Raw genomic sequence first — 21,730 nt, 5'->3', positions numbered from 1 at the left:
CTACCAATTTCTGATATTAACAGGGAGGAATTTTTTCCCCACTCCTTTATGTAGAATTTTTTCAGCTGTGCAATGTTTGAGGGGGTTCTTGAATACACAGTCTAGCCATTCCTTAGTGGATTTAATGGCATGTAAAGAGACATTGTCATGTAAGGTCTGCTTTTGGATGAGCTTCAATCTTCCGACAGGTGGTCTCTCATTATCCTCGAGTACTCCCTGGAATAATGTGCTCTGGATAGTTGAGACAAAGATAGAGTTATCTGGCCACAGTACCAGAAGACATGTATTCAATGTGGATTCTTATGATATTGAGCTGCCCAGGCTCTGATCTAGCAATGCATCCTCAAGCCATTACATTTCCACCACAATGCTTTACAGTTGGTATTAGATTCTCCTGGTAATATCGTGTTTCCACAAATATAAATCTTATTTTCTTTTGACCCCCAAAATAAGTGCTTGGTTTTATTTTTGGGGAGGTCTTATTTTTGAGGTGCAGGAGGTGGTGAGTGTGGTCACCTCATGACTGCTGCTGTGTTGCAAATATTTTGGGGGAGGGCTTATTTTGGGGGAAGGGCTTATTTAAGTGTATGCGCTCAAAAGCCCAATTGGGCTTATTATCTGGGGAGGTCTTACTTTCAGGGAAACAGGGTATGTTTTCTTTGGTTTTTGTCAAACATGTCTTATAGTACTGTGGCTAGATGATAACTCTTTGTCTCATATCTAGAGCATATTGTTCATTTTTTGCTTAGATATTATAAGCAAACTTTGATCTTTCTTGATGTTCTTTTTGGACAGCTAAGGTTTTCATACCTTCAATTTAGGAGTAATTTTTGTAGATTCTTTCTAATGGTAAACTCATACATTTTGACATCAGTAGTGGTGAGATCTATCTATAGATTATGTGATTAAATTCTGTTTTTCTAGAGATGACTTCTTCCATCTTTCATTTTGCTTTCTGGTGGAACTTCCAGGAATGTCCAGATCTGTGGAAGTCTGTAGGAAGTCCTGTAGTTGTTTGAAATCATGTCTACTTGTAGATTATTTTTCAGAGAATGAAAAGATTTGTGTTCAATTGTTGGACATCTGTTACCTTTATTAAGATCTCAGAGAGCTCTTTTGATATAGGCTTGATGCTATGACACACTTCAAAAATAAAGATTAAATCAAGCTATAAATGTGAGAGATTTTCATCTTACAGCCTTTATAAAATTCTTTCAGGATTTCAAGCAGGCTCTGATTTCAAGGGAATAGGTAGTCCTGGTTTAGCAATCATGTTTGAGATAATGTTGGTTGATTCACTTAGATAAGAAGGGAAGGGAAATAATATTTGCATTCATTGGAAAAAAGATGTGGTGCTGGCAGCTAAAAAGGAAGCGTATTCCTCATTGTGTGTCTGCTTACTCTCTTATGATCCTTTCTACTCCAGTCTCTGTGCCCTATGATGGTTGTGTAGGTAGGGTCAGACATAGGAGAGATTGCCTAGAGAGATTGCTTGGGGCTCCCTTGCTTGTGTAAGCAATCTTATAACTATGCAAGTGTGTGTGTGGGAGGGGGAGAGACTGTAATGATTGTAATAGCAATTATGACTGCAGAGGTCACACATGAGATTGTGTTGCATTGTTTAGCAACAGAAATTCCAGTCCAAATTACCATTATGTGACAATCACATGTATATCTGTTACCTGTATATCCACTTTAAAGTGTAATACCACCTTAACCTATTTTAAATGGGTTGTAGTCCTATTGATATATACTGTAATCACTGAGATCAGTGTCAATTTCTGATCTTTCTAACCAATTTCATTATACATATGTTGTGCACTGACAATAAAGAATTATAATTACTAAAGGGGTAACCTTTGACTTATAACCACAGTTACGGCTGGAAAAATTATCATTAAGCAGTATGGTCATTTAGTGAGACATCACATAACTATTTACGACATTCCTTGCCATCTTCTCCATGACTTTGGCTACTGGAAGTCAGGTGGGAGGACCACAAATAGGGATTCTGTACTGATTACATACATCTTGGTTGCCAAGTGCCTGAATTACAGATCTACAGAGGGCCTACAGAATTTATCTACAGAGTTTAGATTTTGGGGGAAGAAGAATAAGAAAACAACCCCCATCTTGTAAAATCTGAACTAGTTACTTGGGCATGTTGAACCATTTAGTACTTAGCTATTTGTGCTCTATTGTAGCACTCTGGTTTGATTCCTTGATTTTATGTCCATATTTCCTAGGAGGTGCTAAAACCAAAAGAACAATGGTAATATTTTTGTGCTGTGAGTAAAATTTAAGAGTGTTTTGGCACTCAGTTCATACTACAGGCCCTCGATTTACAATGGGTGATGGGTTTTCCATCACAAAGTGATGCATTTGTTAAGTGAGTTGCATCTGATTTTTTTTTTGCCATCATTAAGCAAATCACACAGTTGTTAAGCTAATACAGCTTTCCCCATTGACTGCTTGTTGGAAGCCCCCTGAGAAGATTGTTATGAGGGGCAATAAGTCTTCTCCTTCAGTACTTTCCTGATTACCCCTGGGATCAGTGGAAGGGATGAAAAGGCGTACAGGAGTCCATCATGTTAAGGATTGCAGCACCTTGGGCGACACTTGAACTCTGGCCGGTGAATGGCTCCTGCCTCCCCATTGGTAAGGGAGGAGGAACCACTGGAGTGACCTGAAGTGTAAGTGAGCGCATGGGACAATGGATGTGCAGGACACCATCTTGCCCAAGAGCTGAGAGAGGAGCACCAGAGACACTGAGCACTCCTGTATGATGTGACATGTCATTGTCATCTCTTTGACCCAGCTTGGCTCCTGCCTTGTCTCTCCAGCCTCTTCGCTTCTCCGTTTGGTCGCTGGGCGGCAGATCGAAAGCGGGAGCCAAGCTGGGTCATTCCTTCCAAGATGCAACTTTCCTATTGAATGACTCGCTGCCCTAGACTCGAGGAGACCCTCTGCAGTCCCTCTCGTCTGACCGGGATGCCAGCGAGAGTGTTGGGCTGAAGGAAGGAGGGATACACTCTCTCTTGCTCTCCTCTCCTATTATCGTGGAAGGCGTCTCACAAAAACTGCTGTGTGGCAGTTGGAAACTGTTGTGCGGTGTTTGTTGCCACGTGCACAGCTGCACAGCTTAGAGGAAACATTGGATGAAGGATTGCCTCCTAAAATAAAATCATTTTTATGGCAGCAGTTGATAACTTTCATTGCTAATATATTAATGAATACATCAACAACATACATGTCTTACTACCCAAATTTTCTTAATAACTTACTTTTGTTTTTATAAATCAACATGTTTTATTCAAAACTGAATCATATTTGTCAAGTATAGTGATGCTTAAAATTTGTGAAGTCTTTAGAATTTTCAATATTTCTGCATAAATATGGCTTAATGTGATCTATTCTCTACAAAGTTCTAAAGCTTATGATAAAAAAACCCAATTAAATATATGAGTTAAAAAAGTTTATTTATTCATTGAGCTGGTCCTCAGTTAACAACTGCAATTGGGAGTAGCATCTTCATTGTTAAGTGTCATGGTCATTAATTGAAACATCACATGGCTGCACTGGACTCACAGCATATGTTTTGCTTTAATTAAGCAAGTTATAAGCAGTCATTAAATGCAGCATGGCATAATCATGACTTTGAGACTTACTGCCAGGTTTTCTATTGACTTTGCTCATAGAAAGCTGACTGTGAAGCTCACAAATGGTGAGCTCAACTTTTTCAGTGGCATACAGCAATTGCTAAAGCAGGGTATAGTTAACAAAGGACAACCTGTATTGTATGTGGCAAAAAGTATGTGAATTTTTGTTTTCAGTAACTGGTTGCTGGGCCACGACTGCACCTAAACATTTCTGAGAACTGTTGACTGATAACTGCTGATTAGCGCTACACATTGTCTTAAAGGAATTTCTCTTGACCGAACAACTTCAGCTCCTTGCATGAACTGTCCACTTTAGGTCCTTCCACAACAGTTTTACAGGAATTAAGTAGGAAGGACTGAGTGAACAACTGAACCAATCCACCCATAGGGGTTCCTTAGAGGATAAACTTAATATGAATACCTCTGGTTCTAGTCTACCATCTTTAATATCTCCATATTTTAAAATCTGCAAATCAACAATCAATCCATGATCTATACGATAAGTTTGCATATAGAATTATGACTCTTTATTATGCTTGATTCTCTGTTGGTGTTAAGTAGACATTATTATCTTAGATTTCCAGAAAACTTTTGATAAAGTCTAATCAAAGACTTCTTAGTCAGTTTAACAGCAATGGAATAAAAGGATAAGGTCCCCTTCTTGAAAAGTAACTGGCTAAAGAATAGAAAACAAAGAGTAGAAATAAATGAACATTTCCCACAATGAAGAGATGCATCCCCTCCAGGGATTTGTCAGTTGTTAAGTGAATTACGTGATTAATTGAATCTGGCTTCCTCCATTGACTTTTTCAGACATCGGCTGGGAAGTTTGCAAATGATTATGATCCCAAAATGCTACATCCATTGTAAATACATGCTAGTTGCCACATTATTCTGGGGATTATGTAGTAAATATGGAAATATTTACTAGTAGTAAATATGAGGACCAATTGTAAGTCACTTTTTCAGTGACGCAACTTCAAAGAATGGTTGTAAGTCGAGAACTACTTGTATATTCAGATAGAAGCCTCCTGGTTACATACCTGCATAGCTTCTGTTCAGATCAGTATTAAAAATTGAGCAGAAAAACTGTAAAAGGAAACATGTTTTGCAAAAGTACTTTCCAGGCAGAAATAAATTTGTCATCAAAAGTCAGATGAACCAATGATTCATCCCAAAAGGATAATTTCAGCCAATTCTTTAGATAACAGTTTTTTTTTATTTTGAATGTTTCAAAGGAACATTTTAATTGTACCAAAAGATCATCCTTTGGGGCAGAGCTAGAGATTTGCAATAAAATTCTGTTGTTTCAAGGCCTCCAACTTTTTTTATGGTATTATTTTTGCTAGTCTCAAAAGAGTATAATACCTGTGTTCTGAAGATGTAATGTTTTACCTTCAGGGTTGATGGAAGAAATATTTAACAGCATTCATTATGTGGAATGCTGTTGTTATATGTTCTGATCCTATTAGTATGTCAGCAGCACATGCCTTGTTCCATTGACCGCTTTGTGGTATGCCGTAGTGTGCTGAGATTCCAGTTTTTTCTCTTTTCTATCTGAATTGGTCTGATAATGGAATTTGCTTGCTTCTTATTTGCAAATTTCTCAGCAGAAATATCCAAAAATGTGCTGATGTTTGTTCAATCATTATTGTCATCAGAGGTTTTGAGCTACATAAGGCATTTTCCAAAAGAGCTCTGTCATTAGTGGTGGCATTATCCATAGGAATTAAGTAATTCATTTATCTTTCTATTTGTTTTAACATATGTATCATAATGATAGCAATAGCAGTTAGACTTATATACTGCTTCATAGGGCTTTCAGCCCTCTAAGCGGTTTACAGAGTCAGCATATCGCCCCACAATCTGGGTCCTGTTCTATTTTTCATTTGGGCTTCAACTGTAAATTAGTTAGTGATAATATGATTGGCAAGAAACCATCACCAACATTGGAATTTGGACTCATTTTTCTTTTCTATTGCCAATACCCACTCCTCAGTTCTCACAAAAATGTAATTAGGATGCAAGCGTACACAACAGATGCAAATGTATACCTTATATGAGCATGCTCAGAACTTTTTAGTTCTAATGTTAAAATGGGATGGATGCCTGTATCCTGTTGTAGATCAACACTCTTATCATCCAGTTTATAAATGCCCTCCAGTTTTGAATAATAACTTCTATCTTCATTTGTCTTACAAATATTTGAAACTGTTTGCTGTTGCAGAAGTACAGTATTGCCATGAGTCTTTACCAGTGGTGGGTTCCTAACCGGTTTACTACTGGTTTACTGAGAGGGTGTTTCGCACGTGCGCTGCTCGCTTCTCTCCTTCCCAATCTTCTGGTAGTTCCCTTGTATTCCAGGAGCTCTGAAAGATTTGGTTTTGAGACACACCTGCCAGTTTCTTCTAAATAGCAATAGCAGTAGACTTATATACCGCTTCATAGGGCTTTCAGCCCTCTCTAAGCGGTTTACAGAGAGTCAGCATATTGCCCCCAACAATCTGGGTCCTCATTTTACCCACCTCGGAAGGATGGAAGGCTGAGTCAACCCTGAGCCGGTGAGATTTGAACCGCTGAACTGCTGATCTAGCAGTAGCCTGCAGTGCTGCATTTAACCACTGCGCCACCTAAACCCTGAGATGTAATCCATCTGTTCCTGGCAATTTGTACTTGTCAGAATGGATGGGTATTTTCTTACCATATTCTTGCCTATTTTGACTTGCATTCTTACTCCGTCTTCTACAGTGATGCTTTTGATAGACTGGATTATTATTTTCTTTCTTTTGTGTGAAGACAGATTAATTAGATTAATGCTAAATTAAGCCCATTGTTGCTCTGCAATTAGGCCCTAGTGGGACATTTATATACAATCAGTGTGACATATCTGTTAATGAAAAGCAGCCATCTGACCAAATATTTTGGCCTGTATAAATGATTTCCAAATGGCTAGTATTATGCATAGTATCTGCCCTTAGTTTGAATACAGTGATACAAGGTAGAATATCTTCATTACAGTATCCTCCTTACCCATTGAAGAAACTAAACACCTGGGCTAATAGTTTAAGCTTCAGGGAGAGTTTGTAAAGACCAGAAGACATAAAATTAATGACATTAAAATATTCTATTGTTTTAGAAGTCAAAGAATATATGTGCTGTCTTGGAAGTGAGTTTATATAAATATACCTTTTAATTAAAAATAATTTGGTCTGTGAAGTGTTATATTGTTTTATATAAGCAGTGAAGTTTTGTTTAAGAAAACAAATAAGAAATGGGTAGACTACATGTGATCTTCCAAGAGATTTTTTTGCAGTCCTCAATTTTTATGCCTTTCTTTACAGCAAGTAAAATAATTGCATTGGACCCTAAAGGTTTGACATTTAGAAACAACAACAACCCCAACCCATCCTTTTGAATAGCATTTCATCATTATTACCATCCGCAGTTCTTATCTTCTGGAAATATTTATTTAGAAAGAAAATGGCTTCTAGCAGGAAATTGGCTATGTTCCTGTGATTCACACATGGGTTATGCAATTACACCAAGCCCATTCAGAACTTGTTGTTTGGCTGTCCTGTAGTATAAACCATACAACTAAACTATAATATTGGTAAGTTTTTGTTAAACTGTCACCATTATTCTTGTTTTCAAGCCAAATTTGGGAGCATGCTCTCCAAAACACTATAATGCCATTATAACTCCCTCGTCATCTAACTTTCCTACTATATCCGGTGGTTCTTCATCTCTTGGGGAGAGTGATAAAAGATTCTTTTATCTGCAGGGAGTCCTCAAATTTCTGTTGTGTCATTATTGGCACAAGAGACATGCCTCACCTAGTTCCAACCAGGAGCATGATACAGGCCTTGTTACCTCCAACAGACTCATTAGTCATTGTGCTGCTAATGAAACGGTAGTTTACTTATATTCTACAAGACAAATAACAAAGGTTTGGGCAGAAGCCAAGAGAACTTGGAGAGAGGCAGTTAATAAATTAAGAAGAGGGAAAAGAAAGGGAAAGAACAGTATGTAGACAACAGAAATTATTGACCCCTGTAACAAAATGAACAATCAATACAATATAATACAATAGCAGAGTTGGAAGGGACCTTGGAGGTCTTCTAGTCCAAACCCCTGCCTAGGCAGGAAACCCTATACCATTTCAGACAAATGGCTATCCAACATCATCTTAAAGACTTCCAGTGTTGGGGCATTCACAACTTCTGGAGGCAAGTCTGAAAGCATTACATTCTGTCTAAACAGTCAAACAATTTGCATATTATCTTTTCATGAAATGCTATTGTTAATTTTTTTTTGTTTATAAACAGCTGCTCTTTGGAGTAAATGAAAGACAACCTATTTCCCACCCCCACAATAGAATACCATGCTCTCAGGAAAAAAGTTAATAACACAGAAGGGAACATGAGGTTAAGAATTGTTGCATCTTATTATTTAAGGATAGTAAGTTTATCAATAATATTTATCTCCAAGCACACTTATGCTACTTCTGACAAAACAATTATTTATTCAGTTCTTTGAAAAGGACAAATGTGCAGAATAAGGCCACAGGCAGCTTTGCTAGCTTCAAACTAAGACTCTTATAACCAAGTCCTTCTGAAATGAAGAAGGCCTGACTGGGGCATGAATAGAGATCATCTCCAGGGTATAGGAACAGCCTTGATAGCATGTGCAAAAGGTGGCATGAAGAAGGCCCAAGCTGGTACAGCAGTGACATTTGATGATGGTGGCAGGTGCAGCTGACGGCAGCTGTTAGACAGACAGACAGACAGACATAAATGCTGGTGACCCTGAATTTTGTTTATGCAATAGCAGGAGTGATGTAAGAGCCAGAACTTCAAGGATAATTCATAAGTCCCTTCATTTAGTATCATACCATAATTTCAAACTATCAGTGAACAAATGGAGGTTAAAGCAAGGACTGCCTGCATTGTTTCTCCCTTCAGTCTTTTCTTTTGTAACTTAAATATTTCTATCCCTTTTCTCTGAGCTTAATTTTCAAATGCTTTATCAGGTTATCTTCTAAATGAAGCTTCTTCATTTAACTTTTAAAATTCAGTGCCCAGTGCTGGGCTGGTACTTAAAGAGCAGTCCAATGTAGTGGAGAATGCAGTGGTCAGAATTTTGTCATTTACTGTGAATTACAGTTCCAGCATCAAAAGAATGATAGCTAACTACTTTTAAACATTCAGCAATCCGATAAACATTGAATGTTTTTCTATTGTTGTTCTTGTTAAATTAATTCAGTATTTTAAGGAGTAAAAAATATATCTGACATTGCTTGGAACTTGAAGCCATTGGTTGGACAAAATAGGATGCTGTTAATTCTCCTGCGTGCTGCTTGGAGAATCCAAGCTTGGGTTCAATTTCTGTTGATCTGCCCAGTAATTGAGGTTTTTTTAAGAGCATTGGCCACGCCTCCTTAGCTCAACTGCTTTCAGTTTTTCAATTCAGTCAAGCCCATAAGGTGTGATTATATTCTCCGCTCAATCAACTGAGCAGAAAAACAGAACTCTTCATCTTGTCTTCTTCAAGCAGCTCATAACATCTGCTGTTTGGGGTTTTTGCAGGGCTTGTAGCTGCTTTGCAGCTGGCTGAGAGCCTCTCCTCCAATTTAACAGCTCCTCAACATCAGTGGCTGCTCTCACATCTTCAGCCCTCAGATCTGATGGAGGTATGAAGGTGGAAGACAAGAAGGCCTTGGCCTGGGCAATCAAGACGGCTACCTCGGCTTCATTTTTTAATAGGACTACTCTCCTCTGGCTTCACCAACCTCTAGTCAAAATTCCCCCTGAGGATACTAGGCTCTGCCAAGATATAAAGAAGCTGGCAGCAGTGACAGAGTATTTTTCGGAGGAATTCGCAGGATGAGCCAGGATTGGGTATTGTCATGTCCACTTGGCCTCGAGACAGAGTTAAATTGAAGCCACACCTCTGTGCTCCTTGCTTCTGGCCCCAGTTTCACTCTGTCTGGCCTAAGAGAGACTGTTGCTTTTGGCTCCTCCATATCCAAAATCCAATCCAGACCCATCCTGCTTCAAATCCCTCCCTACCTTCTCTCACCTGCTCCCATCTGCCTCCCTGAAGTCTTCCCCGGGTGTGGCTGCTCCTGGCTGCCAGTAAGAGACCTGCATTTTCATGAGGGGGCTGTTGTTGAGGACGGACGCCATTACATCGGCCAGTTTGACCTTGTGTTATTGCCGCTTTGCTGGGGATGGGACAGAGGCTTCAGTGGAGGCTCACAGCCAATTTGCTTGCCTCGGGGGCATCTTTTACAGCAGCAGCGGGCTCCACTGACCCCCAGATGGGCCAGAATTCATCCGGATCATCACGGGATGCTTGGAGAAGCGTGGAGAGCCACATGGCACCGGCGGCGGCAGCAGCAGCAGCAGTCAGAAAAGCCTAGAAAGGGGCTGAAAAGGTCTACCAGTAGCTTCTTTAATCTCATGGAGACCATGAGTGCATTGGATTGACTCGTGACACTGGGGCCAGAAGCAAGGAGCACAGAGGTTGTTCATGGATGCACTTTGCTAATTTTCTCTCTGTTTGTCCTATATAGTGGCTGTTGCAATGCTTACACTCTATTTTGTAGATGATTCCTGGGTTTTCTTTCCTCTTCTTGGGTTGCTGGGTCTTTTAGTTTACTTGGGATGTTTAGTTGGTTTGTGTGCTATGGTGATGCCATGTATTGCAATAGTCTGTTGGTGGTTTCTGAATACTTTTGATTAATGGTAGAGTTGTCTTTTTCACAGCTTGTGTTGGTTGTGCTGTGTTGGGTTCAGTGGTTAGGCACTTTTTGGCAAAGTTGCATGGATATCCATTTTGGTGAAAAATGTTGTATAGATGCTCTTTTCCCTTTTTCTACTATTCAGGGTTACTGCAGTGTGTTTGTACTGTCTAAATTGTGTTCTTACACAGCCTCTCTTGTAGGAAGTTGGGTTGTTACCTTGCTAGTGGATCACTTGGTTGGTGTGGATGATTTTATGATAAACTTGTGTTTCTAATTGCCACTACTGCCTGTGCTGTTGAGGATATGCAGAAAGGATTATCATGTTAGCTGTTTTCTTTTATCCTAGTAAATTTTATTCCTTTGAAGATGTTGATAGTTTTGTATATGTTCTATAGTTGGTCCTTTTTTATTATGACAAAAGTGTCATAATAACACACTTTAGATCTATACTTTGGGTTGTATGTATGTATTAAGAGTCCTGTTGATTCCAGGCATTGAATTATAGTCCCGAAAACCAGACCACATGAATGCAATTGTCTTGATCCAATACAAATAGCAATAGCATTTAGACTTGTAGACCGCTTCACAGTGCTTTACAACCTTCTCTAAGCAGTTTACAGAGTCAGCAGATTGCCCCCAATAATCTGAGTCAATAATCTGCAGCTGTTCTTCACATGTTTTAGTCTCCAGTCCCCTAATCATCTTTGTTGCTTTTCTCTGTTCTCTTTCTAAAATCACATCTTTTTTTCATATATTGTGGCAACAAAAACTGGGTGCAATATTCCAAGTGTGATCTTACTGAATTTTAAAAGTCATGCTAACGCTTCCTGTGATCTTGATTCTATCCCTCTGTTAATGCAGCCTAGGACTGTGTTAGATTTTTAGTAGCTGCAGCACACTGCTGACTCATATTTAAGTGATTGTCTACTAGGACTCCAAGATTCATTTCACAGTTACTAGTACCATCTATTCTCTACCATGCATTTTGTTTTTCTTCCCTAAGGTAGATCCTTACTTTTATCACCACTGAATTTCATTTTGTTGGATAGGGTCATGTTCAAGTCTGTCAAGATCGTTCTGGATCTTGAACCTATCTTATGGGGGGTAGACTATTCCTACAGCTTGGTATCGTCTGCAAATGTGCTACTGCAAGCCAGTAGTAATTTTTCAGCTAGTGCGTTAGCTTTCCCTCCCAATTTCATAATATCTACAACCTTTATATGTATCCTTCAGCTGCCTCATCATTGATAAAAATATTCAATGGCATGGAGCCTAGACATAGGCAGTACCCAGTAGCAGCACACAAATTCCTCTAAGTCTATTTGGAACCTTTAATCAGCACTCTTTCAGTACAGTTGTTCTGTCAACTATGAGTCTTCATTATCATTGAAAGTGTGACATCCAGAGGAGGAGGAACTGAGAAAAAATGGGACCTGCATACGAGGATTCAGAAGAATGAATTTTGGATTTGGATTGGATTTATTAAATTTATAGGCCGCCCAATCCCGAAGGACTCCGGGCGGCTTACAGAAAATAGATTTTAAAAAGAAGAGTTAAAAACAGAGGAAAACAGGTTAAAAGAAACACATCATGCACCCAGTCTAATCGGGGCTGGACCTCGGTCAAGAGGTCAACAGCCCCAGGCCTGCCGGAATAGCCAGGTTTTGATAGCCTTTCGGAAGGCCATGAGAGTGGGTAGGGTCCGGATCTCTGGGGGTAGTTCATTCCATAGGGTCGGAGCGGCTATAGAGAAGGCCCTCCTCTGGGGAGCCGCCAGCCGACATTGTCTGGCTGATGGCATCTGGAGAAGGTCCACCCTGTGCGATTTATTGGTCATTGGGAAGTGTGCGGCAGATTAATTTTCCCAAGGGAATGTAGCATGGATGTAATGACTACATATTCTTTAGGAGAGACATGCGCAGGAATCATGGGAGCTTCTACAAAGAGCGTTCTAGAACATAACATGTAACTGTCAACAAGCTATATAACCTATTTCTATTTCCATGTGCATTTAAAACGCCCCATTTTACACCAGATGATTTCAAATTCATACTTTCTGACCTGCACTTTTCTGTATTAGTTTCTCAAATACACATTATTCATTCATTTGTGATTTCAATTTAATCTCTTATATTTTAGGACAGAATATTCCATCCTCTGTAGTCATCAGATGATCTCATAGACACTGACTTTGAGTGCCCAGCTTGGTCAGTTGGGACTTATTCTCTTGCCACAAAGCAATCAAAATCTAATTTTATCCCAAGTCTGCTCAGGTCATTCCATACAAACTAGGATCTTTTAATTGGACGTTATTTTTAGCCAACAAAAAGAATTGAAGGTAGACTATGGCAAACTTTAATCTTTTATTTCTCTAATTTCAAAACAGAAAAAAAAAAGGATTTTTAGACCTGAGCCTACCTCAATTTACTTAATCAAGTCTTCTCATTGACTTTTGACATTTCCCTTTAAAGTATAGTCTATATATTCTAAAGAGTATGTAGTGGTGGTTTTCTTTTTTCTGTGGTAGTTTTTTTTCCTTATATTCCTGGACAATTTTCTCCTCTTAAGTCATCAACATTGTAGACAAATTAGAATAATGAAGAGTTTATATTTGAGTTTGAAAAACTTTAAATGAGTGTTCCTGTGGGATTACTTCTTCAAACAGAAATGGTGCCCTCATACACAGCATTGAAAATGCAAGGAGTTTGCTATTGTATTGTAATTCCAATTAATATGAATAAAATACTTGAGACAGGCAGAATTGGTTTTATTTGCTTTGTGGTTATTATTCAGATAGCAGCTGCTTAACAATTTTTTTAATATTTGTCACCCAAAATCGCTAATGATTTGGGGGATCTAAATTATAAATACAACAATCAATCAATAAAGCTAGAAAAATGTTATTGTTTCCCTCCCTCAGCTTCTGAACTGAAAAATCCCTTTCTCCTATGTTGGTAGAGACAGCATCCATGCATGGGTTATCCTCATGTGTCATCCAATGGAACTGAGTCTGCAAAGTTTAAGTCCTGCCTCTTCCTGAAAGAATTCAGCTACCCAGTTCTCCAATAAACCAACTTGTTACAGGCTACTATATAACTGAAAAATAATGTGCCATCGTTTTAAGAATTGAGTTATTTTTAATGAAGGGATTCCTAAAAGCAATGGAATCTTTTTTTTTCAGATTCTTTTTTATTTTCAGAATCCCCAAAATAGAGGAGTTTTTTTCATGAATAAGAGAGAGATGTTCTAGTATTTTCCAGATTATTTCTTCCAAAACATCGTTGAAGCTTGAACAATCCTAAAATATCTGGTTAGGTATAGATTACATATGCAAAACATTGAGAACTTACCTACTCTAGTAAAGCCTCCTTTCTACAATCTAACATTTTGTTTAACCTAGAATTACTTTACAATTATTTTAAAATTTAAAATTACATTTATAATTAGTTATTTAAAAAACCAATTATACAAGTACAATCTTGGGGAAATTTTCTTAAATAGTACCTTTGATAGTAGTGATTGGATTTTTGAATAGCAAGTATTATCTGCCACCAGATATTTCTTGACTAAGTCTTTTAAATTTGCTTTGCAACAGGTCAGATCACTGCATAAATGAATTAAATCTTTCTGGAAGAAACAAGCAGTTGGTTTGGAATACATGATGCTAATGTTAAATCTGATTCTTCTTGTATGTCACTTTCACAGGATTCTGATATTGATTTAGCCTTTCCAGTAACTGATTTGTATGCTTTGTTTCAGAGGTCATTCACATTAATAATAGAAGCCTGGGACTGGGATAATGAAACAAAAGCTGGTGAGTATATTCTTAAAGAATTTGAACTCTCAGAGCTGACAGTTATGAGGAAATAGACATTTTGTAGGAAACATTTTGAATTTACAACAACAGATAAAATTAAAACAGAAAAAAATGTTTATATATTCCTTCTGTACACTGAATGTTAAATTAGGAATATTAATTAATATGAGGATTAAGAGACATAAGCAGTCTAACCTGTATTTTGTATTCTCAGAGATATATACAGATAGATTCTGAAATATGCAAAAAGTATATGAAAAATATATACTCAACAGTAATTCTGGTAGTACTCTTCTGAGCTGTTATAACTACTGATATCACATCTGAATCATTACTCTATAGCAGTGATGGCAAACCTTTTTTGGCTGCCTGCCAAAAGTGGGGGGAGCACACGGGTCGTGAGCCACCCACACCCATAATGCTATGAGCGTACGCCTCCCCCAGTGTGCATGCATGCGCATGATCAGTGAGAACCCCCCCTGCTTTTGCCATGGTTTTTTTGCCTTCCCCAGGCTTCAGAGGCTTTCTAGGAGCTGGGGAGGGGGAGGGCAAAAAACGGACCTACGGGGAACCTGCAAGTTTGGGAATGGTGACTTCCGGTTTGTCCTTAGGGCTGATTTTCAACTTCAGGAGGCTTCCCTGAAGGCTCTGGAGGTCGAAAATTGGCCATACGGGGAACCCGGAAGTCACTTCCGGTTTGTTCGTAGGGCCAGTTTTTGCCCTCTGAAGCCTTCAGAGAAGCCTCCTGAAGGCCCCTGAAGTCTCCGGAGGTTGAAAATCAGCCCTACAGACAAACCGGAAGTCTTCCCTGAAGGCTCCGGAGGGCAAAAACCGGCCCTATGAGCAAACTAGAAGTGACTTCCGAGTTCCCCATAGGGCAGATGTTTGACCTCCGGAGCCTTCAGGAGGCTTCCCCGAAGGCTCCAGAGAATGAAAAACAGCCCTATGAGCAAACTGGAAGTGACTTTCGGTTTGTCCATAGGGCCATTATTTTGCCCTCTGGAGTCTTCAGGGAAGCCTTCCGGTTTGTCCGTAGGGCTGATTTTCGACCTCCGGAGACTTGAAGGCTCCAGAGGGCGAAAAACGGTCCTATGAGCAAACAGTAAGTCTGTTCTCAAACTTCCTGTTTGCCTGTATGGACGGTTTTTCACACTTTGGAGGCTTCAGGGAAGCCTTTGGAGGGCGAAAAATGGCCTCAAAAGAACATGATCGCTGGCCAGCTGACAGGGCAACATCTCTCATGCCCTGACAAATGGCTCCGCCATAGGTTTACCATCACAGCTCTATAGTAATAGAGTTATTATAATATTTGACCTTTATCTTTTGTATATATTTATAAAGACACCTGTAAGCTTCCATATAGTTCATAATATTTTTGGCTAATGATTTCTTTTAGTATCTTAGATATTTGAAGACATAAATATGCTAACTTGTCTTTGGTGTTTGAATAAAAAAATCTAAATACATTTCTTCCCAGGAAATAAAAAATATAATAGCAGACATCAGGGATCTCAAACTCAAAAGAATAGTACAATACGCCAAATAAATCTCTGGAAGCTTTGAGGTAACTTGAAGAAGCATTGAGGAAACTTGAGGAAATATTTCATAATGTAGTAGAGATATTTTTTCCACAAGATTCCCCCTCCCCCAGGCCTTTACATTGCTAATTTCTGTATAAAAAGCAATGGGAATTCAGTGCAAGTACTGAACTCTATAGTATTTTGTTTTAAACCCCAACATAAATTCTACAATCTTCCCAATTTATTGAAAAATATGGGATGACAGGCAAAACACTAGTGCGACAAGAGAAGATTGAACCACAATTTTACCCTTCTGTATTGGGGGTATGCAGGAATCTTGTATTGTATTTCATTTGCCATTGGTTACTTTATTTATTTGTTTTTCGTGTGTGACCTTTTTCTTTTCTGAAAATAGGAACCCCTTTCTAACCAGCAGCAGCTTCCCTGCACCCTTAACAACATGATTTCCTTCATTTTTAAGAATAATTTGCTTTCTAAAACAAGTAGAAACCTAGAAAGGCTTTACTGTACATTCTTAAATGGGTGTGCTAACATTTTCTGGACTTCTGGCCACATTTTTTCCCTTTTGCAACTATATTGCTCTCCTTTGCTAACATGCTCTATATTAAAGTGTTTATTTAAATTCTTCATCTTTCCATTTTTAGATGACAAATTATTAATTGACAGAGTATCATCTGCTGGTATGATCAACCCAGAGGATAGATGGACAACACTACAGTTGAATGGCCATGTTGCTCATTTTGAAGCACAAATAAGAGTGAAGTGTGATGAAAACTATTATGGACCACAGTGCAATAAATTTTGTGGCCCGCGTGATGACTTTGTGGGCCACTACACATGTGACCAAAATGGAAATAAGGCTTGTATGGAAGGCTGGATAGGTGATGAATGTAAACAAGGTACTGTATTTCTCATGTTTATAATGCAACAGTTATATTGGAATTGTGATGTGTTTTTATGGCAAAAGAGAAGTGGCTACACTAAGAATTTTGACTACTCCCCAAGCCTAATTTTGTATTAGATACACTTGTGATGCAAACTTTTCATTTTAAGTGGCACTATTACCTTTGTTTTTTATTTATACACACATGTATGTTACCCCCCCATCCCTAGAGTAGATGTATTAAGCCTTTGGCATACATAACTGATAACAAAGTTCATATCATCAAGCCATCTACTGCAGCATTTGAAGATCAACATAAATAAATAGTTGTTCTTCTCCAGCATAGAATATCAGTGCACTATTATTAGCCCAGTACTTTATGCTGATGCCATATTTGAATTAGGCAGGACCTTTAATCCATATGTTGTCTATTCCAATTAACACTTGACTCTTAAGTTTTGGAGTCCTTTCTAAGTAGATAAAAGACAGGAGCTGAACTTTATAACTTCTGCAAGCAAAATAATGTTCATCATTGAATTATGCCTCCTCTAAAATAGCTAATATGATTTTGTCTATTAGAGATACTCTATTGAATCAGTAAGTCTTTAAAAAGCACATAATCACAAAATGTTTTAACCATAGAAGCTCTTGAACCAAGTTCATTGAAGCTCATTATTTATTAAAATGTTTTTATTCAACATTTCTTTTGAAATATTCAAGAATATACATTGTTTATCATAATCGGCAAGCTATAATGATCACTATTCACAGAACTTATATTTAAGTGGGGTTTACCTGTGATTTGCTTTCTTATCCAGATAAACTCAAGTATTACCATCTTTCAAGTATATTAAGAAATTAGACTATTCTAGAAACTGCTTTTGACAAGAGTGAGCTTGTGTTTTGAAAGCTGACCATAATGCAGTTGTTTTATTTGTCTATAGTGCACAGTTAAAACACTAAGAAGATATTTGTCTGCAATGGTATAGGATCTCCTTCTTGATGGGAGGTTGGACTAGAAGACCTCCAAGGTCTCTTCCAACGGTGTTATTCTATTTTGTTCTGTTCATCATTTTAAAGAACTTAATGTGCATCCATTCCAAAATTAGAATGTTGGCAGAGCATCTGAGATATTATATTTATATCTTGTAAGAATAGCCTTTGGACAGGATACTTTTATAATGCTTTATGTTTCCTCTTTGTATCTTTTTGTGTTTCCTGAAATAGATATTTTTAGACAGTTTTTTGTATACAGGAGGTTATGGATATGATCATTGTGACTGATAGTTTTAGCTAAAACTTAAACTTTTTCTTAAAACTATCCTTCGAGGGGGGGGGGGGGAATCAGTGCATAAAATGGTAGTATCATTTAATTACAGTAATCACTTTTTCTAAAGAGTTGGTTCTAACTGATATTTAATTCTTTCTTTTCATAGCTGTATGTAAGCAAGGATGTAATTTAATCCGTGGAGGATGCAGTGTACCTGGGGAGTGCAAGTAAGCTTGTTTATTTACTTACTTACTCTGAGTGGCATAGAACTCCCCAATATGTAATTCAGATTCAAATCATGCAATGTTAAAAAATAACTAGAAACATTCCTATGGAATCAGGAATAAAAACATTTAACAATTTTGAAGAATCCAAGCTCATGACTGAAAGACAATTATAGCAAACCAGCTTCCCTGGCTTGATAGAACAACAAAGTTTTCACCAGTTTCCTAGAAACCAGATGGTATATAACACTATTTTAATTTGTATAATTGACAACAATGTCTATATTTGAAAATATAAAAATATGTGCCCAATTTATTGCTAGTTGCTTGCAATACAATTTTGAAAAGTATCATCATTTGAAAAATAGAAACAATTTCTCAAATTCAGAGCTTTGTCTAGCAGTTAAGCATCTTCCCCACAAAATTACTAAATGCCCATAAAAATGCATATAAACAATGGTTTGGCAGTTAAAGAGTTAGATAACAGAAGGAGATCCAGTTTCCTTAGCCATGGAGACTCACTAAGTTACTTTAGGCCAATCCTTTTTTCTCACTCCAACCTACCTCACAAGATTATTGTTTGGGAGAAAAATAAGTGAATTGTATATACTGCTTTGGAACAAAATGAACAGAATGTAAATCAAACTTATATGGACAGGTAGATCATTTGAATGTCAGTAAAAACAAGTAAGTGTGCTTCTAGTGCTTAATTAAAAATACTGTTTCCTGGTGAATCTAAATGCCTCCAGTCTGATATAAAATAATGTATTCTTATTATCAGCTATAGATTACTTTCACTGTGTATATAGCTTTGGAATCAATACGATAAAATGATATAAATTAGTTAATAATTTATAGTTTTATATATTTTATTGGTGTTGTTTCCTATAGTTTTATCTTTTCTAATATTGTAAACCACCCAGAGTTAACCTGTAGTAAGATAGGCAGCCAGCAAATTTAATAAATAAATAATATAATTGATAGTGGACATCATGAATGTCTGATCTGTGGAAGGACTTTCAAGGATCAGAAATTGAGAGGGAAATGAGTTGCATTCAGCATTGAAAATGTTTTACGACAATCTCTTAGATACACATTAAAACAATGGCACATTCCCAAGTATTTTAAAATAATCAAGATGATAAAGTACAGATGGTTTTTAAAAAATAATTTGTACTTAGTATTCGAAGGAAACCTAAACATTGGTAAGCAAAACTTGACTCCTGATGAATGCTGAAATTATAAATCAGGCAGGCTGTCAGCAACCCAGAATATTCTTAATTTATATAAGAAGGGCCATTGATACAAAAAAACAACCCTTTGTAGTTTTGTAACTTTTCATTGACATATTCATTATGTCAGGTATAGTAAGAGATATGCATGTTTTTTAGATTATGGCAATCCATGTTGGCTGGATGCTTCGTTGTTAAAGACTGCTTATAGAAAATGATTGAATGCAAATTTGCAGCTTAAAATTGTATGAACATTGTAGCTAATCAATATATTGCTAACCTTTAATTTGCATTTATGTCTAGGTGTAATTATGGTTGGGATGGGCAATTCTGCGATGAATGTGTCCGCTACCCAGGCTGTGCTCATGGGAGTTGCAACATCCCATGGGAATGCAAATGTGAAACCAACTGGGGCGGCCTACTCTGCAACAAAGGTATTGCACTTCTATTTGTAATAAATATTTTAAAACTTCAAGATTAACAAAAATCTAGTAGCACTTGTTTATGTAAAGATGTTTACATAAGAGCATTCAGCAGAATATTATTTGTGTCAGGTCCTGTAACGTAGTTCTGTAGCTTGATGGATTTTTCTATATTTGCCATCATAAATGTTACAAAAATAATAGTATATGCAATCGCTTACATGAAATCAGATGCATTAAAGAAAATATAGATATGAATATATGTATGTTAGAGCTACCAAAGTATTTTAACATTATATTTGAAAAGACCTTCATATGAAATTTTGTACCTTATTTATTATTTTATTTTAATTCTTCCTTTCTGTTTAGATTTAAACTACTGTGGAAATCATCATCCATGTGTGAATGGTGGAACCTGCATGAATACAGAACCAGATGAATATAGCTGTGCTTGCCAAGATGGTTACTCAGGAAAGAACTGTGAAATTGGTACATAAAGTTAATAATACATTTTCTACTCCAGAAATTTTATTAATTAGTGAGTCTTGGAAAAATTTGGAATGTATGGCTTATTCCTTTTCCCTGTCTGCATTAGGAATAAATGAATTTCTGTTCTCTTCACTGTCTTTTATCAAAACATCTATACTTCAAAAATTTATAGATAACAGCTTATACTTGCAAGATAAAATTTGCTTTTTATAAATGACATTTATGTCTTAGATAATCCCGCAAATTGTACAAAATAATGATGCAAAATACACTAAAGCTATAATAGAGAAATGTTGAAAAGTATGTTCATCTTAACAATATATACAGTATGAAAACAATAGGAAAATAATTATTGTTTATTATTAAACGTCTATGCCATCTATCTCGCCAAGGCAACTCTAGGCAGCTTACAGTTGTATAATTAAAATCCTATATAAAACCTTAAAACAATACAAACCACACATATAATTCAGTTGAAATTCAATTAACCAAGATCAGAAGAAGGGAGCAAAGTACGTAGAGGGGAAGTAGTAGAGGGTCTGTCTAATCAATTAACCACTTCCAAGATGCCACTCCCCCATTGGGGCTCCAGGCCATCTGACAGAGCCAGGTCTTCCAGCTCTTTCAGAAGGCCAGAAGATGCAAATCTCACCTTGGGAGGGGTAGGCTGGAAGAGATAGTAGGAACCATGGCAGAAAAGGTTCTTCTCCTGAACCTCACCAGCCAAAATTTCTTTACTAATGGGGTCTGCAGCATACCTTTTCTACTAGTGCAGGTGGGCTGGCCTAATCCCAATGGGATGATGCAGTTTCTCAGATATCCCGGAGCTGTGCCAGAAAGGCTTTAAAAGTGATAACCAATACCTTGAATTCGACCCGGAAGCAAACTGGCAATCTACAAAATATTCATGAACATACACAAAATTTTTAAGCAGTTCTGTTGAATATCTCTGATTAAGAAAAAAGTGAGGTAGAAAAACAAGAAACTTGAGAAAAAATGAAATTGGCAGATATGAGATCACACTAAACCAGGGGTGTCAAACTGGTGAACCACAGGCCATATGTGTCACGCGCAAGCCATGCCCACCCTACCTCCATGAATGGAAAACATGAAATGTCACGTGATGGCAATGTGATGCAGCGAGTTTAACACTTGTGTCCTAAATGTATAAAATTTAATGGTGATTTTTCTTATAGAAAAACTATAAATAGGGTTTCAGCCTGGATTTAAAAAAAAATTTTTTTTTTTTTTAGCTGAGCATGCTTGTGTTTCAAATCCTTGTGCTAATGGCGGAATTTGCCATGAAATTTCATCCGGGTTTAAATGTCAGTGTCCTAAAGGATGGAGTGGACCAACATGTGCTATTGGTAGGTACTGACTAAGTTATATTTGTACCTTGCTGATAAAAAACTCATTTTGGTGTTCAAAAATTTCTTGCAACTCAATTG

General features: G+C 37.5%; 1 protein-coding gene across 2 annotated transcripts in view; it reads left to right on the top strand.

The window, feature by feature from the left end:
• Nucleotides 1–21,730, top strand: part of JAG2 (jagged canonical Notch ligand 2) — a 77,757-nt gene that overhangs the window by 22,765 nt on the left and 33,262 nt on the right. For both annotated transcript variants that reach the window (XM_087727216.1, XM_014072245.2), the window contains exons 3-8: nucleotides 14,164–14,218; nucleotides 16,407–16,661; nucleotides 18,082–18,142; nucleotides 19,675–19,805; nucleotides 20,163–20,282; nucleotides 21,536–21,649. In XM_087727216.1, the coding sequence (XP_087583342.1) occupies nucleotides 14,164–14,218; nucleotides 16,407–16,661; nucleotides 18,082–18,142; nucleotides 19,675–19,805; nucleotides 20,163–20,282; nucleotides 21,536–21,649 (736 nt within the window). The remainder of the gene's footprint in view (nucleotides 1–14,163; nucleotides 14,219–16,406; nucleotides 16,662–18,081; nucleotides 18,143–19,674; nucleotides 19,806–20,162; nucleotides 20,283–21,535; nucleotides 21,650–21,730) is intronic.

The sequence above is a fragment of the Thamnophis sirtalis genome, unplaced genomic scaffold (genome assembly GCF_051295495.1).
Source record: "Thamnophis sirtalis isolate CommonGarterSnake01/CBP01778 unplaced genomic scaffold, rThaSir2_p1.2 scaffold_1, whole genome shotgun sequence".
Taxonomy (NCBI): Eukaryota; Metazoa; Chordata; class Lepidosauria; order Squamata; family Natricidae; genus Thamnophis; species Thamnophis sirtalis.
The sequence above is the reverse complement of the archived record's forward strand: the minus strand, read 5'-3'. Positions and strand labels throughout refer to the sequence as shown.